Source organism: Scardinius erythrophthalmus (assembly GCF_964197995.2).
Source record: "Scardinius erythrophthalmus genome assembly, chromosome: 22".
NCBI lineage: Eukaryota > Metazoa > Chordata > Actinopteri > Cypriniformes > Leuciscidae > Scardinius > Scardinius erythrophthalmus.
The window spans coordinates 19,396,181-19,418,699 of record NC_138242.1 but is presented as its reverse complement, the minus strand read 5'-3'; the positions used below and the strand labels follow the sequence as shown (position 1 = coordinate 19,418,699).

At 36.7% G+C, this 22,519-nt stretch overlaps 1 protein-coding gene across 1 annotated transcript in view; it reads left to right on the top strand.

Moving 5' to 3' along the window:
- cntnap2a (contactin associated protein 2a) overlaps positions 1-22,519 on the top strand; it is a 470,798-nt gene that overhangs the window by 161,807 nt on the left and 286,472 nt on the right. Inside the window, exon 2 of the mRNA XM_081353019.1 lies at positions 16,348-16,458. Coding sequence (XP_081209145.1) covers positions 16,348-16,458 — 111 coding nt within the window. The remainder of the gene's footprint in view (positions 1-16,347; positions 16,459-22,519) is intronic.

The following is a 22,519-nucleotide window of genomic DNA, read 5'->3' as shown; positions in this document are numbered from 1 at the left end:
GAAATTGCCCATGATAACCCACAGTCCTGTGTGTGGTTCTGAGGTAAAGAAAATTTAATTTATTGTTTAAAAAATATATAATTATAGCAGTTAAAATAAGTTGTAGGTTGCGACGTGGAGCCGCCATGAATCAGACTTGTTGGTCCAGCACATTCCACAGAATCTCAATTGGATTGAGATCTGGTGAATTTGGAGGCCAGGGCAACACCTTGACCTTTCCTTCATCATGTTCCTCAACCATTCCTGAACAATATGTGCAGTGTGGCAGAGGCCACTTCCACTTCCACCAGAGAACACCACTGTCATGAAGGGGTGTATCTGATCTGCAACAGTGTTTAGATAGTGGCACATATAAAATTTAGGTCCACATGAAAGGCCGGACCCAGGGTTTCCCAACAGAACATTGCCCATCACACTCCCTTCAGCGGCTTGTCGTCGTCCCACAGTACATTCTGGTGCAATTACTTCACCAGGTAAACGGCGCACATGTACACGGCCGTCCATGTGAGGTCAAATAAATCATCATTAAAGTTTGTGTGACTTGTGCAACAGTAGACCTCCTGTTGGCTCAGACCAGACGAGACAGCCTTTGCTGCTCTCATGCATCACTGATCCTTGGGCGCCCAACACCCTGTCACCGGTTTATGGTTTGTCCCTCCTCAGACCACTGTTAGTATTCTCGCCACTGCTGACCGGGAGCAACCCACAAGTCTTGCTGTTTCAGAGATACTCTGACCAGTCACCATTCCATAATAATTTAGCCCTTGTCAAAGTTGCTCAGATCTTTATTCCTGCCCATTTTCCCTGTGCCCAACAAATTGATTACAAGATCTGATTGTTTTCTTGCCACCTAATTTACCCAGACCTTGTTGTGGCCTTGTTAGAGATGATCAGTGACATTCGCTTTACATTTGACTGGTAATAATGTTTTGGCTCATATATTCTTGGTTATGACTAAAGTTGAGTCTGTGCTGTTCTCTATTGGCAAATTTCAAAGATCTAAACTTTATCTTTGGAACACAACGAAAGACTTCTTGCCTTTTTATTTCCCCATGTTTGTAGGTAAATGGTTCATATAGAGTGACTGCCTATTTACTCTGGAAGTCCTCATTACGGTGAATTCCTTTCCATTTCAAAAACACACAGCCCAAAAATACTTAACTGAACAACCCTCAGAACAGTAGGGAATTAATTATTTTCAAATACGTGTATCTAATTTTAATACCAGTATGCCTCGTGGGATTTAGCTTTTCCATGGAAGACAAAATTAAGCCAAAGTAAGAACAAACCATGCTAATAACCAATACTGGAAGCTGCAGGGCCACAGAGTCAATTTTGACTCAATGGTTGACTGGTAAACATATGATTCCTAATATGCACTAAAGAGGAAACACACTCTCCGTCTTCTTCAGGAGTATTTTGTTTAAATTCGTCATGAGTCTCATATTCATGAGTCTTTTTGAACAATTCATTAAAAGGACTGACTTGTAAGAGTCATTTGTTCATGAATCAGACCCTAGCCTTTATATCCTCTTAATTCGTTTATTTATAGCCTACATCTTTTACAAATCACATCATTACTAACTACATAAATATTCTTTATCTATGGTTCCATGAAGAATTTTTAACATCCATGAAAGCTTTTCATTGCACAATAGGTTCTTTATAGTGGAAAAAGTTCTTTAGAATATTAAAATGTTCTTCACACTAATAAAAAAATGGTTCTTTTTAAGAACGGTTCACTAAAACGTTCTTATGTGAAGCCCAAAATATTTCTTCAATGGCATGCGATAACCCCCTTTTTGGAGCCTTTATTTTTAAGAGTGTAGAACTAATTAAACTACTGCTGAATTATGTACTGATATCTGTTCTTATAATTAAGTCATTGGAAAGATGGCTAAGACGAATGAATGGGACCAGAAGCAAAATGCAAATGATTTATATACTCAAACTTTGGTGTAATTTTTGCAGTTCAGAGTGCAAGAAGAAATGTAAAACAGGACAGAAATGTGGCGTCGTTCAAGGCTAATGTACTCGCTGTCCTGTTCAGAATGTCATTCCGTAATTCTTCAGGTCATGTGAAGTTACAGCGGTAGCATGTGTTGTAGAATACAGTAGTCCATATTCGAAAGGAAGCTTTGTGTAATATTTGAGACGCATTACTTTTACAATGAAATTAATTGTTTCTTTGTTGCCTGATATTCAAGTAATGGCAAGGATTTTAATTAGAATCTGGTTTTATTATTAGTCGGCTACATGTCATATTTCACATTTTCTCTCTCCTTGAAGTGTAATTAGGGCTATTATGTACACAGCAATTATTTTCATGAAATTTTGAAGATGTGAATTTTGAAGAGGAAAATGGGTCTCCGGTCCAATTAATCCATTGCTAATAGCCTTCAGAATGAGTAAGAAAAAGCTAATTCGCCGCAAACCCATTAGCAACAACCTGGCCAATGGCGTGGTGTTCCTGCCCTGATGAAACATTAGGTACACGTATGATCCTGTGCTTGTGTGTGCATGTGCACATATGCTGGTGAACTTTCATGCCGGTGTTTGCTTAAGGTTGTTGCTGTAATTAGAGGCTGGTGGCTGACACTCGAACAAAGCTGCAACCTTTTAGAGCTCTACATGTTAGAAAGTTGGCTTCACAAGCCTCAGGCTCCCATTAACCAGAGCGAGCCCTGCTTCTTTGGAACACCATCCCATAATATAGCCTGGCATCTCAAACCTGGGTCAGAATGAAGAGGATTGCTGGAAAATGGAGTTTGGCCTTAATTACTCTCAAACTGAGCTGTGTGTGAATGGATGCAGGGTTTTAATATGTTGTGGTGATGTGGTTCAGCTGTGTTCACATGTTCGATTGCAATTTTCCATCACCTGTTTATTGCTTTTGTTAAATCGTGAATTTCACAGAGGATAAAATTAACTCTGCGGGAGTCTATTGTTTATCTGATGATGTTCTGGATAGTAGTTCTGTGCATGACTTCATTTAAATAATTAAATACACTCTATTTTCTTTTCTTTTTTTTACTTTTAAACTATAAAATTGTGTTTTACATGCTCTCATAACTCAAAGACCGTTGCCAATGCTTGAAAATAATTTGCAAACCTTGTTGGTGACTGGGTGGTATTGAGATGTTCTGATGTAATCGAAGACATTTAAGAAGCACTGCTCTAATGCATTTAATCCATTAAGCCAGTGGGCATCTAACTATCAGTACCACATCAGAGACACAATCCACTCAGAATCAGGCAAGACTGATGGACTGAACCTCATTTATCACATCTTTCATCAGCAGGATGACTCAGGTCCCTCTGCATACTGGCAGTAAATTCTATAAATTACAATGTAAATACCAGCAATTAATATATAAAAGAAGTGTTTTATAAATGCTTAACCTAAAAGTCCTGATTCTTTATTACAGCTTCACACACATTACAGGATATAGCTCATGGCTTCAAATTACTGTCAGCATTGTGAGTCTCGGAGTGTGTGTGTGTGTGTGTGCGTGTGTGTGATAGAGAGCATGAAGCTGAGAGAGAGTGATTGTTGGTAGTCGGTACGGTGCAGAAAAGTGATTAGTGGACTCTGTGAACCCGCAGCAAATGATATCAGAACCCGCAGCAAATGATAATGAATAATTGTGGTGCATCACGAATGTGCAGAACAAACAACTGTGGCTCACTAGACGCTACCAGAGATTATCGGCTTTTTCGCTGTAACTAATTATTCTGCATTTTTTTTCAGGAAGCACACTGTGCTTCCATAGCTTCCACCGGGAGCTGAGAATAGTGGGAAATAGCGGCATTGCCAAGCGATGCAATGACACTGGTTAAAATTACGGATTTCTCTGGATTTAAACATTGTTGGGAACATTTGAGATAGTCAATAAAATATATAACATTGTTCTAGTGGTTTTGGGATATTTTAATGGAAAAATGTTAGATATTGTACCATTATTTACTACATTTTTATTGCACACCGTAAGTTTTTTAATGCGCTACTAACTTTTTCAACTTCGGAGCACATGAAGGCCTGAACAGTGAGCAACTCTAAAAGGACCCGGATGATCTGACACTCCCAGCATAACAAGGTCACGCTTTCTTATTTTAACCACTGATAGTGAAGGACAGAGATTCGTCACCCAGAGCTTTGCAGAAGCATCATCCCTGCCCACAGCATCCAGGCAACCAATGAGATCATCTAGCATGCTTGTCATCTCGAGTACGGCTGCAGGAAAACTGTGACTCTGGTTGTGGCTTGCATGTGTAGCTGTCATTTGTTGATAAGGCTTTCTCCCTGTCGCTATCTTTTGATTGAATAGAGCCACTAATAGTGTATGGCACGGATCCCTTTAGTGTGAAACAGGGCCGTAGCGTTGTGTCGCTCCTCCTCCGCCCTTCTGCTGCTTTTAATTCCTTCTCCGTGGATCGTATTCACAGTGACCATGGAACAATTTCACACATGGTATCTCATGCCAAACAACGCAGCGACGTTGTGTGTTTGCTAGATGGGAATGCAGAATTTGGGATGAACAAAATAGGACACAATTTAATATTCATTGGAAGATTTAAGGTCTGAGAGATTCTGATTTGGGAAATATCACATGGCTATTCGAATGATATATTAAACACAAGGGCGCCACCAAATTAATTTATCTAAGCCACTGAAATGGAGCTATCTGTGCTACAAAAATGGATCTACTTGACAGATCTTATATTTTTTCTGTATCACTTGCTCCTGTTCTAAAAGAAATGATAAATTGTGAAGGTAGGCACAATAGACTGCATTTTCTGACAAACGTCTACACAAATACATATGGTGCTGTTTACAATGCATAAATCTGTGATTTCTTAATTTGCCATTGAATATGATATTAATTGATGCTAGTGTAATATTAGAGATTTTTTCATTTATTATATCGATTTTGACTATATAATTGAACCTGCTCATTCCTCTATTTTTAGATTTAGATGATCTTTGTTGTCATCTAATGATCAAAGTTTATCTTTTAAAGTTAATATTTAATAACACTAATTTAATAACACTGTTCAATGTAATATTTAGAGAATCTCAAAATATATCTAATTTATGCAGACATTTCTCACATTATCACAGTTTATTTGCTATAGTTTAGAAAATGGCAATAGAATATGACAAGAACTCAAAGTTATCAAATCAGTTGATATTTCACTGGTTTTGGCCATCCTTTTGTTAGACTGTCTCACAAATGAATTAGGTTGAATAGCTGTCAGCTGTTAAATTTAAGTACACAATTAGATAATACCAATTTAGGTCAACCAATTACCAAGCAATGCTTAATTTTGTTCAGTCTGTGGTGTAAAAAGTTCACATTAGCAATTAAAGAAAAAACACTTCAGCAAAACATGGTCAGGTCAAAGTGTCTGAATAATTTTTTTAGCAATTTTACTGGTAGTACACTGTATGAAGAATTTGGGTATAATATGTGACAGTTTACTTTATTTTGCTATCCTCACTTACAAAAATTAAATTAAGTGTCCTGCAATAATTATTATTATTATAAAAATTATATCTGGTGTCTGAATCTTTGGTTTGACTATTTTTTTATACTGAGCAAGATAATATTGTAATGCATACATTCATACAGAATTGAGAATCATAGAAATTCATATCAGCCATTTTTTTATTATTGGCCATAAAATGTAATATGTATAATATATGTATAATATAATTAACAGTCAATTTGTATTAGCCCCAATGTATATTTCATATCCCATATTTCCATAACTTTATATTTCAAAATAATATATAGAGATGGAGTTGTGAGACAGTGGTTATGTATTTGTTATGTTTCTTTTCTCATTTTACTATATTTCTACATATATATATCTGCTATTTTTTTCTTTACAAATGATATTATCTGACATTTCCACATTTCTTAGTACTTAGGATGTCCTGCTTTTGCTTGAATCTTACATATTTCTTATTAATTTTACATCCTTTTGCATCATATTTATTTTTATTTCCATTAGATTAGATTTTGAATGCCAAATTTGATGTATATTCCAAAATGTCTATGAATCTCCTGTAATCAGGTTTAGGAAGTTACGCACAATTCACATCATCACTTTCTTTTCATATTATCATAATTCTCTGTTACAAATCCTCAAGAGTGGAATGTAACTTTGATATGAGTTATGAACCGATAAGATGATAATCTATTGTTGAACCAAAAAGGGGCCATTACATAGATAAAATTGTTGTAATTATTCTCATTAAGCTGATTCTCCTGCACCATGTGACTTACATTGACAGCGACATTTTTCAAAATGCTTTCATTCCTCTAAAAGTGTATCCATCATCTTCACCTGAGAGACTGGCAACACACACACACACACACACACACACACACACACACACACGATCAAATGTACCTGGGAGCTGTGGCAAATCAGAGTTGTCAGATGTTCACTGAATTGAACGAGGAAAAAACAGAATTTGATCTTGCATAGAGGCTGATCACTCAGTTTTACCTGAACAGTGCAGTCAGTCGAGACCTGACTATGATTAAAATGCCCCCTTCAGCTTTCAGGAAACACTCAGCTGACAGCTAGTAGCCAGCGGGACAAGATGTGATCATCAAGCACAGGTGCACATTAAGATAGAAGACAAAGGAGGGACAGTTATGCCTGTTTAGATTTTTTTTTTATGCAATATGATTATTTTTTGTGCTGCTGGTATTAAATCTGTCTAACAGTCCTGGGGACATAAATTTTTCATCTTTGATTGTTTGTCTTCATACTGCAGTGAACAGATACAATACTGCAAGTTTTTTTTTTCCAACAGCAAAAAATAAATACATTATATATATATATACAGTGAGGAAAATAAGTATTTGAACACCCTGCTATTTTGCAAGGTCTCCCACTTGGAAATCATGGAGGGGTCTGAAATTGTCATCGCAGGTGCATGTCCACTGTGAGAGACATAATCTAAAAAAAAAAAATCCAGAAATCACAATGTATGATTTTTTAACCTTTTATTTGTATGATACAGCTGCAAATAAGTATTTGAACACCTGAGAAAATCAATGTTAATATTTGGTACAGTAGCCTTTGTTTGCAATTACAGAGGTCAAACGTTTCCTGTAGTTTTTCACCAGGTTTGCACACACTGCAGGAGGGATTTTGGCCCACTCCTCCACACAGATCTTCTCTAGATCAGTCAGGTTTCTGGGCTGTCGCTGAGAAACACGGAGTTTGAGCTCCCTCCAAAGATTCTCTATTGGGTTTAGGTCTGGAGACTGGCTAGGCCACGCCAGAACCTTGATATGCTTCTTACAGAGCCACTCCTTGGTTATCCTGGCTGTGTGCTTCGGGTCATTGTCATGTTGGAAGACCCAGCCTCGACCCATCTTCAATGCTCTAACTGAGGGAAGGAGGTTGTTCCCCAGAATCTCACAATACATGGCCCCGGTCATCCTCTCCTTAATACAGTGCAGTCGCCCTGTCCCATGTGCAGAAAAAAAACCCCAAAGCATGATGCTACCACCCCCATGCTTCACAGTAGGGATGGTGTTCTTGGGATGGTTCTCATCATTCTTCTTCCTCCAAACACGTTTAGTGGAATTATGACCAAAAAGTTCTATTTTGGTCTCATCTGACCACATGACTTTCTCCCATGACTCCTCTGGATCATCCAAATGGTCATTGGCAAACTTAAGACGGGCCTTGACATGTGCTGGTTTAAGCAGGGGAACCTTCCGTGCCATGCGTGATTTCAAACCATGACGTCTTAGTGTATTACCAACAGTAACCTTGGAAACGGTGGTCCCAGCTCTTTTCAGGTCATTGACCAGCTCCTCCCGTGTAGTTCTGGGCTGATTTCTCACCTTTCTTAGGATCATTGAGACCCCACGAGGTGAGATCTTGCATGGAGCCCCAGTCCGAGGGAGATTGACAGTCATGTTTAGCTTCTTCCATTTTCTAATGATTGCTCCATCAGTGGACCTTTTTTCACCAAGCTGCTTGGCAATTTCCCCGTAGCCCTTTCCAGCCTTGTGGAGGTGTACAATTTTGTCTCTAGTGTCTTTGGACAGCTCTTTGGTCTTGGCCATGTTAGTAGTTGGATTCTTACTGATTGTATGGGGTGGACAGGTGTCTTTATGCAGCTAACGACCTCAAACAGGTGCATCTAATTTAGGATAATAAATGGAGTGGAGGTGGACATTTTAAAGGCAGACTAACAGGTCTTTGAGGGTCAGAATTTTAGCTGATAGACAGGTGTTCAAATACTTATTTGCAGCTGTATCATACAAATAAATAGTTAAAAAATCATATATTGTGATTTCTGGATTTTTTTTTTTTATTATGTCTCTCACAGTGGACATGCACCTAAGATGACAATTTCAGACCCCTCCATGATTTCCAAGTGGGAGAACTTGCAAAATAGCAGGGTGTTCAAATACTTATTTTCCTCACTGTATATATATGAAATGATATATATATAATGACATTATATATACAGTATATATATGTATATACTACATACAGGTACTAAAACTTAGTGAATGGCTGCAGCAGTGTAACTTCCCCATGCTTGCTTTGTGCCGATGGGATTTCTCAGAGGATTCATTGGCCCCAACAAAAAAGGCCAAACAACTAAAGAACATCACAGGGCAGATCACCTGGAGCACAGCTACTGAGTCAAAGCACTGCAAGAGTTCACACACCTCGAGAGACGTTGTTATATAAAAAGTACATTTGAATTATTTGGCAAGAAGTGACTTCTGGTATGTTCTCCCCACACAGCAGCCCAGCCTGGCCTGCAGCTAACATCAGTCTAATTTAAATAATCAAATTTTCTGCTAAATATAAACGATTAGCATCCTTGCATGTGTATATGCAGGTGTAAATTTACCATCACAGGCATGAAGTACATTTTAAAATATAATAAAAATAGAAAACATTATTTTTATAACACACATACACACACACATATCTTGAGTGTTTCATGTTTTATGCGGGGACCTTCCATATACATGACGATTTTTTAGCATCATATATATTATAGATCATTTTCATTATATATATATATATATATATATATATATATATATATATATATATATATATATATATATATACACACATATCATTATATTTTTATTAGGGTTATCCCCTAGCCCTAAACCTACACATCACAGAAAACTTTCTGCATTTTTAGATTCCTCCCAAAAAACAACAACAACATTACTATGATTTATAAGCTGTTTTCCTCATAGGGACCAAAATTCAAAAATACCTGAACCACACACACAAACACACACACTCACACTGTGTTCATCATGTGAAAGATGCAAGCGTTAAACAAACATCAAAGCCCAGCTAAACTTTGCAAAAACATCCAATGTCCCAAAACTTTATGGAAAAAAATGTGTTATGTCCTGATGTATATATCTAATGTGCAAACAATGAAACAAAAAGACATCTGATGTGATGATGTGAGCCGGTCTTCATATGCTTATGTAGAATATTTCAGTCTTTCCAGCTAGTAAACTGATTAGGGAGATGCATATAGAATTTTCTGGATTTAATCTAATCACCAGAACATTGCACAGGTGCCTTTCACTGTCATCGTGGCACACATACTGTGAGAAAACTAATTTTACATAAAACAGGCTTTAAATGCTTTGGGAAAAAGGCAGTCTTGGCAGGACGGAAGAGCTCTGTAAATGAGAGAATCATGAGATAATGAACATGCTGGCTAGTAAAGTGATGTGCCTTCCTCGGGCAAGGTGAATCGGACTCATAACCCGCCAATAACAACCAGCAGTGTTTCCCACTGAAAGTCTGTTCAGAAAGTACAGTTATGTAGACTTATGGATAAAGAACAACGGATAGGGAAAATAATTTAAAATGGCATATCTTGAACACTCAATACTACACCAAATGAACCAAGATAATGAGAATAGTACAGACTTAAATGAATCATAAAAATGTAGTACTGTAGTTCCTCTTTGTCTAATTTGAAAAATTAGCTGACATGTTGTGAATGAATGCTAGATAAGATATGTCATGATTTTGGTCATTCTGCCGGCGATCGTCTGAGACAGTTGTGCTATTTGCTCAGGGCAGAGATATATGTGCAGAGGAAAATGTCACATGGACAAGTAAATCTATTTTGTGACATCTTTCTCTTTCGTCTTCCTCTTTGGAATACAGTGAAATTTGTTTTAGGATCGAACAACGATTTGCAGGTCTCTCAGTAATGTGTCTTTGCCACGATCCTGATATACGATCCATCTCGTTTTTGCTGTTTTTCCTTTTATCTGAGGCGATTCTGGATGCTCCTTTGTGGTGTTCGCAAGTCAAACAGTCCTTTGCGCTTTCCGTGCCAAAATTATGACCATAAGCTTCCAAAATAATAATGTCACATAAATTTCTAGTTTAAGCTTCTACAAAGCGAATTATAGCGCTGTGACAGCAGTGAGGCTTGGCAACTAATAGATAGGGACCCTCATGAAGGCATACTCATAAATTATCGGAAAAGCTTCGGAAAAACTTTAGTTCTTTGGCTTATTCCACGATGATTTACCCTGAAAGTGTATCTATGACAGACCAGTGAGTCTTTCTTTGATTTTTCACTTTCAGTAAATTAAAGACATGATCAGTTCATTTTAAACTGTTATCGGCTTGTACAGGCCAGATCTTGGCTTTTAGCTGAAACTTTTATCCAAATATCCAGTACATTTATTGCGTGGTCAATCCGTGACGTCCTGAGGTTAATAGCTTTGCTCAAGGACGCAGTGATGATGTCTCTTGGCAGGGTTCTGAACCTACAACCTTTTGGTTACCAGCCAAGATCTTTAACCCTCTGGGGTCTGAGCTGTTTTCTGGGCCCTGGAGGTGTTCTGACATGCTCTGACATTTGCGCTTATTTCTGTTACTTGTGACATTTTCATGGCTAAAGTCTAATTACACTGTATTCAGCACAAACTCTGCTACAATAATATATCAGCAGCATGTGTGTAAAAGTTTGTTGTTTTGAGATAATGACATTTATGCGTGGTTTGTGAAAATACAAAAAAAAATTCTCACTGAAATAAGGTCATGAAACCCATACTGATTATTTCTTCACAAGACTTTTGAAAATTGTATGACGTAGCCTAGAATATTTGCTCTAAAACTATGTGAAAATCACCCTGACTGCTCAGATAAGACAATATATTGATTTAAAAATTTTACGTGTTTTGTGTGAAAAAGCTTTATGAAAAAAGCTTTTTTTAATAGCTTTTCACACCTGAGAAAGACAAAGACCCTCCCCTAACGGCCCTATTAGGAGCCATCAGGCCCTATCATTCTGAGCAACCTTGCACAAAGAATGAGGAGATTTAAAAAAGAATGGCTTTTAGATTTTTTGGGATTTATTTACAACAGAATCCAAAGATACACAACAAATGACAAAAAAGCACTCATTGAAAACAGTTCTCCAAAGACAGAGACCTTTGTGCCATTCCTAAAAACATTGTACATACCTTTCATTTCCAAGGTGTTTGATTTTCACTTTACCATGTTCATGTACAGAGACTCATGTGAATGTTGAAGTCAGCAGGAGTGGCATCTGGGCCCTGAAAAAAAAAAGTGAACATACTGATATCAAGAGAAAGGCCTGCACTATTTTGGGAATAAATTTTAGATTTTTCTGGTTAAAATTGCTTTTTAAAATTCACAGAACACACACACACACACACACACACACACACACACACACACACACACACACACACACACACACATAAATGTTTCCAACAATATATAATATAATGAACACCAGGTTTGTTGTGCCTTGTAGGCATAGGCTATGCGCAGTGCTGCATAAAATAATAATAACAATAACATTAACCTATAGCAGCCTGTAAATCTTCCAAAATATTTCAGTAACAACTAAGCTAGAGAAAAATATATTGATTATCATGTTATTTCAAATGTTTCCATTCGTTATGATGATATGAAATGAGATAATTAGGGATGTCCCGATCCGATCGCGTGATCGGAAATTGGGCCCGATCACGTGGTTTCAGACTCGATCGGAATCGGACGTTACCTCCCGATCTGGACTCGGATATATATGTATATATATTCTCATTATTTTTTAACACATCTATAGTTATGCGGTGGCACAGAGTTACGCCGGTTTCACACTGCACGCGTTAGCAGAGCGTATGGTGAGCAGGAGCAGGACACGCGCGTTTTGCTTTCACACTGGCAGCGTTTGTCAGGCGCGGCTGAACCGCGGGTTGTGTAGCCTACAGACAGAGTACTCTATAATGGATAAGTTGGCATTGCTTTATTTCGTTTTCAAATACATTTAAGAGAAAAGACTTGTCAAGAAGCTTATTTTATTAATAATTTCATTTATATAACTTTTGGTTCATCTTTGTTTTTATTGTTCTGGCAACAAGTTTGTTTTTGGACATTTGTTTTCTTTTTAAATTGCTGTTGGTCATTTGATCGACTGTTTAAAACACAATAGATATCATTAATGCACTTTTTGGATAAAACTGCGGTGTATTTTGGCCATGATCAATGCATTGTCACTTTAATTCAGCGTAAGCGGCGCAGCAAAAATAGACTCGGCGCCGAAACCCCCGCTGCACTGCTGTTCATGTGACGCTCCTGCTGGACGCTCACGCGCTGCTCCTGCTCCCGGTGTGAATGCACTCATTGATTAACGTGGACGGTGAAAAAAATACGCACTGCTCACGCGCCGCTGACGCTTGCGGTGTGAAACCGGCGTGAAACCGGCGAGTGCAGTTCCTAAAAGCACATTACTGGCTTTGCAAACACTGTGGCACTTTTATGTTTTTATTTGTTTACATACCTGCTGGGTATTTTAAGTTGAGGTGCTATTTGTTTATATATCAAAACTTTTTTTATAATTACTGTTGCACTAAGTCCAAAAGTGAAGAATTTATGTTATTTATTACTTGATTGTTCAAGCTACCTCACAGAAGTGCTCTGTTTGTTTACAGAGATGTTGAATGTTAAAATAAGGTGAATTAAATAAAAAAATAAGGAACATCCTGGATCTGTTTTTCGCTCTTCTTTATTCTTTTTTTATGTATTATAGAAGTATCGGATCGGGACTCGGTATCGGTAGATACTCAAAATCAAATGACTCGGACTCGGACTCGAGGGCAAAAAAACCTGATCGGGACATCCCTAGAGATAATAGTAAAAACATGAAGCTGTTTGGTGCTTTTCAAACGCGATCGCGATCCAAAATATGCAGATACATTCAAATGTGATCACGATCCAAAATATGATACATTCAAACGCGATCGCGCTCAAATATAAAACATTATGGTTACCATATACATACCGGTATCTACATTTGAGCAGATATCCACAAACACAGTAACTGTAAACATGGGTCTAAATATTATAATATTCACCATATATCTAGCAACAGTTCAACTGCAATGTGAAATTTATGCAACAATAACAAACTAATATGTAAGAATTTCTTACCTTACTTCTTTCTTGTCTTCAAATCGCGTTCTTTTTCTTCTGAGGTAGCCTAAATCCAATGTAAGCTGAGGGCGCGTCTTTCAAACTCGACGAAAAGCAGAGACTTGTGAAGTGTTTTGGTGTTTTGTTTCTGAGGTAACGAGCGCGTTCGCGTTCCATGTGGAGATTTGCATGTGAATATCTTTTGCGCGAGTGGGCGTGTTCAAATTAAAAATAATTAGGAAGCGTTTGAGAAGCTGGACATCTTGTTGGTTTTATACAAATTACTTAAACAGAGAAAATTTGTTTTCAGTTTGAATCCGATCATTTAAAAGTACACACTTAAATGTTTATAAAGGTATATGGCTCATAAATGTGTGACAGTAATTCGCTGAGTTTTGTTTCAGTTTATAGACGTGCTCAAGAAAAAAAAGTTGACCGCGACGGAGAGGCAGAACGCACACCCTGTTTATTTTCTTTATTTTACAAAAGCACAATGTTTTGATTTGATTGTAAGTGGACACATACAAAAGTAGAAATATCACAGATTCTTTTTTTATATTTCTTTTTTCTGTATGACCATAAATGATGGAGTAATTTAAGTTCATAGTGCTACAATGTGAAGAAAATCCAGCAAAACGCGCTGGCGCGTTTGCCGACCTCAGAGGGTTAACCACTAAGCTACAGCATCTTTTGCACTCTGTCTTTTCTAACTTCTCCTTACCTTTCTCTTGCTGAACTGTATTTAGAGTGAACAACCACAGACCTTTAGTATTATCATAGCCTTATTTGAGTCTTCGGGACGTGCACTACCATTTTTCAGTTGACATAGATGATTGGATGCTCATCTTTACTCCCTGAAGCAAGTCTACATATTTTAGCACTGGGTTCTAAAGAGAAACTAAAATGGTTTATTTTCTTAAATCATTAATTGTTTGTTTTCCATCTGTCACTGTAATGCAATGCAGATGACAGTAATTATGCCAGTTTGACACTATAATGTCAACTGTAATTGGGTACTTCTGCTATCCACCAACAGGTTGAGAAGGCACAAATGACAGAGTGTACTGTTTTCGTGTGTCATCTGAGTAATGGGGATTGTCTGGTGAGAACAAGAGTTATAAAAGATGTAGATCTTGGTTTAGACAGCCATATGTGAATGCATTTCTGTTTGATAGTCCTGGTCAAAAGACTGATTTGACTTGGGATTTGGAGACAAATAGCTAAATATTGTTTGAACATGGCAGATGCTCATTAAAATCAGATGTCAGATGTGTCTACCCTTCTCACATACAGAATGAGCAAGTCCTCCCTTCGTCCAGGGTTTCTGATTTAGTAACGGCTGAAAGCAAATATAGCGGATGTGTTTTCATATTGAATACACCAAACTGCCGCTATCAGTCATTTCTGCTGTGGCTCTTCTGGGACAGTTTGTGTCTGGAAGCTGTCTTTGCATGTCATATCATTTCTTGCCATTCGTCATTCAGATAGTTGTACAGTTTGGCATACACTGTTGTATGAGAAAGGACAACAGCATGAAATCTTATTTGGTACACATTTGGAAACACATCTGGACTGTCGCTTTTTGTCTAATTATGATTTTTTTTTTTATCACTTTTATGTCAAGTGTACACTGAAAAAAAAAAGTTTTTTTTTTTTTTTTTTTTTTTTTTTTTTTTTTTTACAGTATGCATCACATTAGGAATTACAATTTTCAGGAATTTTCATGGTTTATTGTTAAAAAAAATTTATCAATCCATTAAATCGCTAAACACTGACGATTCCAAATAATACCATAATCATGATATAGCCTATTTTCATTGACAATTAAATTGAATAAAAATAAAGAAAGATAAAGTGAACTAATTTTAAAGAAATTGAAGTAGCGTGAAAGAAATGTAACATTTTATATAATATTCTGTATTACAAATATTTATTATATTTATTATAATAAATATCATGATATACATAATATAAAGTTATATATACACAGTATATACGATTTTATTAATATAAAATAAAATGTATTGTTACATAAAAATATGATTGGTGTATTTTAATAAGGTTATGTGTTGTATGAATTTACTGTGTATACATTTTTTTTCTCTCCATTTCTAACCCTTTATCCACATTTTGTGAAGCATAAAACTCGGCTTTTAAACAAAACATAATTTGTCTTTAAGTCAAACGATAACACATTGCTACACTGGGCATGTTGCCATTTACCTTTAACACTCTATCACAGTGTTTGCAGTTATCATTATTTATAAAGACATGTTGTTGAATATGCCAGTCCTGGTGCTACACTTTTATAATTTGAGGGTGTTTGTTGCGCACGTCACCCACTACTTGTATTACTGAACATATAGCTGATCCTGCTGGAACTGATCAACAATTGATAAGCTAATCGTCACTTAATAATTACAATTTTTATAACACATCAAGCCACACATCTTGTATTTTCATGAACATGATGACTAAAACCAGCTCAGTGTTAATTTTCTTCATATCTTCTGGGAAAAGATTACTTGTCTTGGCATTTTAGCCTTGTAACCGTGAAGCCCTCAGACCTGAGTAATGACCAGCGGGAGCACAGCCTCTATCCTCCAAATGCTTTGACTCTTTAATATGCTGGTGTTAATGGAGCCTGCAGTCAGAAAAGGTCTGCCATGATGTGTATCTCAGCTCAGTAAACATTGGCATCTCTCATTTCTTCCTGCATCTTGTGGCAAGGGTGCTTTCACTCTCCTAAAATAAATGTGAAATTTAAGTGCTGCTTCACTGCTTTATGCTGTGTTATTTCGTGTGATCGTAATGTTTTTTTTTTCTCTCTCTCTTTTTCTTCTACAGAAAAATGTGATGAAGCTCTGGTCACACCTCTCCCCCACAATGCCTTCACCAGCTCCTCAGTTTTCACTAGTGGCTATGCACCTGGATACGCAAAGCTAAACAAAAGAGGAGGTACTGTAAAGCATTTTCATAATACTTGCTCATACACATATTCACACCCACCAATGTGAATTGCAGAATGAACAGACCTTTTTTTCTCTCGACACTATACCTCAATAAACACTCTTGAGCTGTTGTTTTATGACTGCAATATATTACAAACTTCAATTTCACAGGTGCTCAGACTTGATATAGTTTTGTGTCATTTCAATAAACATTCATGCACTATATGGCACCGCAGTGTCATTACTTCAATAACTTCAGGCGTGAATTACTGGCTTACAATGGCTCATCCCATTATGCCAAACTGTGCTTTCGGAAAACACTATGTGCTTAGGACTAATTGAGCGAAAATCTACAACAGATGTGGCAACGCTGTGATTTATCTTGGTGATATGTGCATAATTCACATATTTATTATTTTCATTTTGTTCCTTGCCACTCATTAAAAATGTTGTTTAATTAAAATGGAAGTTCTCGTGTCCTCGTAGGACGTCTCTGAAGTTTAATTTGGCATCTGCGACAGAACAAGATCAAGGTTTTTTTTTTTTTTTTTTTGAGGGCAAATGTAGAAATAATTGAATCCACTGTTAAATCTGTGTCAGAAGAATTTTGCTTGCTTTTTGCATTGATAGACTCTCAGGGGAGAGCAAATTCGGATTCAAATTGATGTTTTATATGTGGGAGTCTGGAGGCCGTGGGACTGATTTTAAAAGCTTTAAATTGCATGTTATTTACAAGCTCAATGAGTCACTTGGCTGTATTATATACAAAAACCCTCTAATATTCATTTGCTACTGTAACTGCCTTGTATTACAAATTCTTTTAAAAGCGTTTAGGCACAGTGTACGCTGCATATAAATCTTTCTTCCTTGAGGAGTCTATCTCTCTGTAAACAGTACTGCCTGTGTATGAATAAATGGGTGTTCTTTGAATGTCTGTATTAATTCATTTTTGGTTGTTTATTCTGTCAAGCAGAGCTCATGCATAGGGGAGAACGGGGCACAACCTAACACATTTTGGTTTTGGCTTAGTTAAAAAATAATTAAATTAGATTAATCTTTTTTTTTATTTACACAAGCAAAATACACATCTCTGCTACAAATGAACACTTAAAGTTTATTTCTAGGACCTACCATTTGCGTACATTTGCATTGAAAGTGACAGAAGTGCAAATGTTACAACTTAATTGTAACAGACAGAGGGGTTAGTTGTAACACTTGTGTGTAACACACAGAATTCAGTACTATTTTATCTGTATAGTTTGATATGTTTTGTGCATCTGTATAAATAGATATCCATACATGCATTCCTCATCCAATCATCCTTCTGTTATGGATCACTATCATGGATAGAGATATGAGGGCTGCACAATATTGCAATAAATAAATAAATAAAGTCGTCAAATATTATAATTGCAATTGAATTATATTTGTGTGTGGCAGCTGCATGCAAAATTATTATTATTAATAATAATAACAGTAATAATATTAAAAACGAGCCTAAAATCACATTTTATAGGGTTTATTGCATGAAAAACAGGCTATATTCTTAATAAATAAACAAATGATCAATGCAACAAATGTGAAAAAAATCATACTTTGACATTTAAATTCCAACATTGTTTGTGAAAGTCCAACAAAGATAATTGTGGCAAAATAAATATATACTCAAACGTGAAAAGTTGTGTGGCTCCCTTTTTTCATTTCATTATCGTTGTACACTTGGCGGCTTAGTTATAACACTGCTACAACTAACCCCGCTCTGTAAAAAATATTTTAAGCCTAGCCAACAGTTAAACGAGATGCTGACATGTTTCAAAATAGTATGTTTTAGCCAACAAGACAGTGATTAAGCTAATATAAAGTTAGATTTGGTGACGTACCCACCCAACTCAGAAACCGAAAAAAAAAAACATATGATGAAAATATTTACTTGCATGGTGTCAAAACACTCTTTGTCCAGTATCTTCACGAAATCTTATCAAAACTTTCCACAAATCCGCGGGAGACCGTCTTCTGGCAGCGAGAAAAAAAGAGCGGAAACACAGCCTACTTGACCCTGACTAACTATGTAAAAAGTCTGTGTTGCATTTAACCCCGCGTTAGGTTGTGCCCCGCGCTCTCCTACATGAATAGTTCACCAAAAAACTCATAGCTTGGGTCGAGTCGTTATTCTGTGATAACTTTTATCAATATTTTATGTAGGATGTACATATATATATATATATACTACCATTTTGGCCATCGGATGATTTTAGAGATGTTTTATTATTATTATGATTTTTTTTTTTTTTTTATTGGTATTGGTTAGCATTGGTAAGTTATTGTTAACAAAAACTATTAAAAGTAATTGATTAAAAAAAATAGAAATGCTGCCTCTGCAACTAACTGAAATAAACAAGTTTTAGCTGAAGTTTTAAAATTTATACCCTGTTCTGTTGTTTGCATTGTGTTTTTGATTCGTCCTGAGATCTAGTTTGCCTCAGTCTGTTTAATTAGTTATGCCATTCACCTGTGCATTTTCAATCTCCTCGTTAATTATCTCATTTTGCTCTGTGTACTTAAGCCTTCACAGGGCTCTCAAGTTTTACCAAAAGCTTGGAGTGAGATCACATGCGGTAAGGGGAGGAGCCCTAATGAAGCCACGCCCCCATATGTCCCCGCCCCCCAATTTTACCCATTGTTCATAATTAACCAGCCCAAATTGAAATTATAACAATTGGTAAATCTGATAAATGACAGAGCAATTGATCACATCAAATATACTCTTTAATGTTATATTTCAAAATTACAAATAAGTTATACAAAAATTACAAAAATATAACAAATTGCTCCAAACAGTTTGGAAAAACAAATCTTTTTGCATTTTGAATGTCTAGTCAAAATGGTATACCAGTAATTATTTATTGTGTGGTGCATGGGACATTGTGAACAAATGACATATTAGAGTATTATTAAGGTGTGTGTGTGTGTGTGTGTGTGTGTGTGTGTGTGTGTGTGTGTGTGTACACAAGAGTACACACTCCAGCTTATGAAATGTGTTTTGTGTTTGAAAAATACAAATGCAATGGCAATGATTAATGTATGTTTTGACAGGATATAAAATATTACCCAGAGCACTCTGCTTTAATACATAGCCTTAATGTAACTAGAAAGACTATTAATACAGTATAATATAGAATTTAAAATAAAATAAACAAATTTAAATGTATTTAAAATAAAATGAAGAAATACATCTTCATTCCTTCCCATACCCACTAAAATTCCCTTAGTTTAAGAAAACGTAAGCTAGCCAAACTGAGCCAAAGCTTCTGGCCTGGTTGCAGAGTAGTTGTAGAGTTTTTAACTACATTAATAATAATGTAAACGATGGGCTATATATTAAATGTTCTAGCCTAAAAACGTTAGACGAGCTTTCTTCCAACTTACCTTCTCCATTACGACGTGTGTTCGCGCAATGTTGTTGGTTACATAGTAACGAACGTCCGGTGGCCGAGAATGTTTCGTCAACTTCCGTGTGTTCGCGCATCTGTGTTGCCTTGTAACGAACGCAATACGTGCTGAGATACGTGCTGGCGGCAGGAAACTTCACTTTGTGTGCCTGCGCCTCGTATACAACGTTATATATAAAGCTCGCAGGACAACTTGGTTGGCATTGCCTTTTCAGCGTGAGAAATACACGGTGTGGCGTGTGAGCGTGTGAACTGGTTGAATTGCGTGTCTCACGCCCAATGCGTGAGACTTGAGAGCCCTGCCTTCAGTTCTCCCTCAGTGTTTGTTGGTCTGGGTCAGTGGTATAGCATGTGAGAAGTATATTTTGTAAGATTTTTACTAAGTTTTTGTTATTAGAGATCCTGTTCTTCCTCGTCTTCGTGAGCTTTTATCAGCACATTTCGTGACAAAAGATAAATGAAAATAAAAAATAAGATCATGTAAAAAAATGACTACCTCTTAAACTAAAATTAAAATAAAGAAATAAAATCAGGTTTGTGAGGGTGAGTAAATGATGAATTGTTATTTTTGGGTGAATTACTCCTTTAATACCGCATAGAACGTATTTAGGAGGATGGTATGTTTAACATCTAGATATAGTTGTTGTTTGCTTGGTTTTTGTGTAATATAACCAGAATGATTGCTTCAGTGATGGACATAAAAGTTCAGACAGCATAAAGGCACACAAGATTGGCAGGTGACAGTGGTAACAGCAGCTTCCAGGTGTGTGTAAGGCTGGCATTTCAATTCAACCACCTTTCTCACTGAAGGCCGGTGGGGTTTGTGAGAATAAGCAATGGGAAATGCCCTCTGGCACTGACTCCATCAGCAGTCAGCATAGTGACACAGGGTTCCCAGTCTCTCTGAAAGCCACACATTGGTGTCCAGTGGACATTTCTCCAACCTGCCAGTCTGCACACATGAGGTTTCATATCAATGGCATGACAGCTATGTGCACAATGGTAGCTCTCCCTTACCAACCCCAATTTACTTTAGAGACACATAGGTGAATAATGCTTGAAGAAACACTCAGATTTGAGTTGTTTTTTTATTGGAAGTCTTGGTGATATTTGTCATGTTTTTCCCCAGTATCATCAGAGATTAGATTCTTATTACTGTATGAAAGTCATAGGCCAATAAATGTTAATGACGCCTTATCAGAGTTGAAGAGAGGTTATTCTTGTCAGTTGTGTCATTCTTGCCCAGAATTCCCATGCAGATATGCAGTTGTCATCGATCTTGCATAAAGTTATTTAGTCATTAAGACTGAATAATAGGGTGATGTCTGGACCTCATCCTGTCGATGGAGTATGACATTTTTATATATAATACACTGAGGATTTTTCTCTTTCTTACTCAATATCATGAATAGCAATGACACTGTGGACTCTCTAATGAAATCCACATCCATACAGCACATGTTCCGCTGAAATCACTTTTTAAAATATAATTAGCTTTAGGACAATGACTGTGACCGTTTCCAATGTCACTGAACTGGAGAGCCAAGAAAAGATAATTTTGACAGCATCAGAAGTGCCCAGTCGTGCCAAAGTACAGGATGCTGTGGGACCCTGCATGATGATGTCACAGAAGAATGCTCATTAGTTATAGTTAGATGAACAGCATCATGCACAGACTATTGTAGGTAATCCCAAAAATTACTATAGATATAGAAAGACGGTTCATTCCTATTAGTAATGAATGGGACAAACTGCAACACGCAATACGGCGTAATACGTCCCGCCTTTTAAGTAAAAGAGACAATTGCTGTTTGATAAAGTCATTGCGTCACTGTAGCTGCCATTAGAAACTGGTTTCCATAGAAACCTGAGACTCGTGCTTAGGATTGCACATGCACATTGGCTCAACTAGCTTAAAGAAATAAGCTTTTTAATGCTATTTGAGCATAAGAAACAACATTTATGGGACACTTCATGTCAGATTTTGTTGCTGATTTTAAATATGTGTGAGATCTGAGAGCAGATCGGAGATTATTCATTCGAACAAAACAATTACAAATACTCTATGGCCATGCAAGCTTCAAAAACATGAGCCTAGCTTAAGGAAGAATGCTGCCAACTTTAGGTAGTTCATAAAAGATGGACTGGTTCGGAGATGGCACAGCTTGAGTCCCACAAAAATAATGCCAGAGGTTGTTTGAAGACAGATATACAAAACAGACCTTTTTCTTCTTAAGTGACCTCTCATGAAAATCTCTTTTAAAAAAACACATAGACTGCTTTTACATGATCAAAATGCATCAGATAATTTTAAAACAATGCTAGATGGACTTATAATCATACAGCGTTCAACTGCATAATTCTATATCATGTACAACCTATATATGTGACTATTATGCCTAGATCACCCATAATTCATGCAGTTTCTATAAATATTGAATGGTTGACTGAAAGTTTTTATTGTTTCCTACCAGTATGATCGTCTGCTCAAAACTCAGGAGATGACTTGAATGAAATCTGTGTAAAATGTATTGTATTCTTAGTATAGAAACCAAGTCTAAATTGTACTTTGCTACAGCGAGAAAGTTAAGTGACTCAGATAACGTGTAATTTATGGTG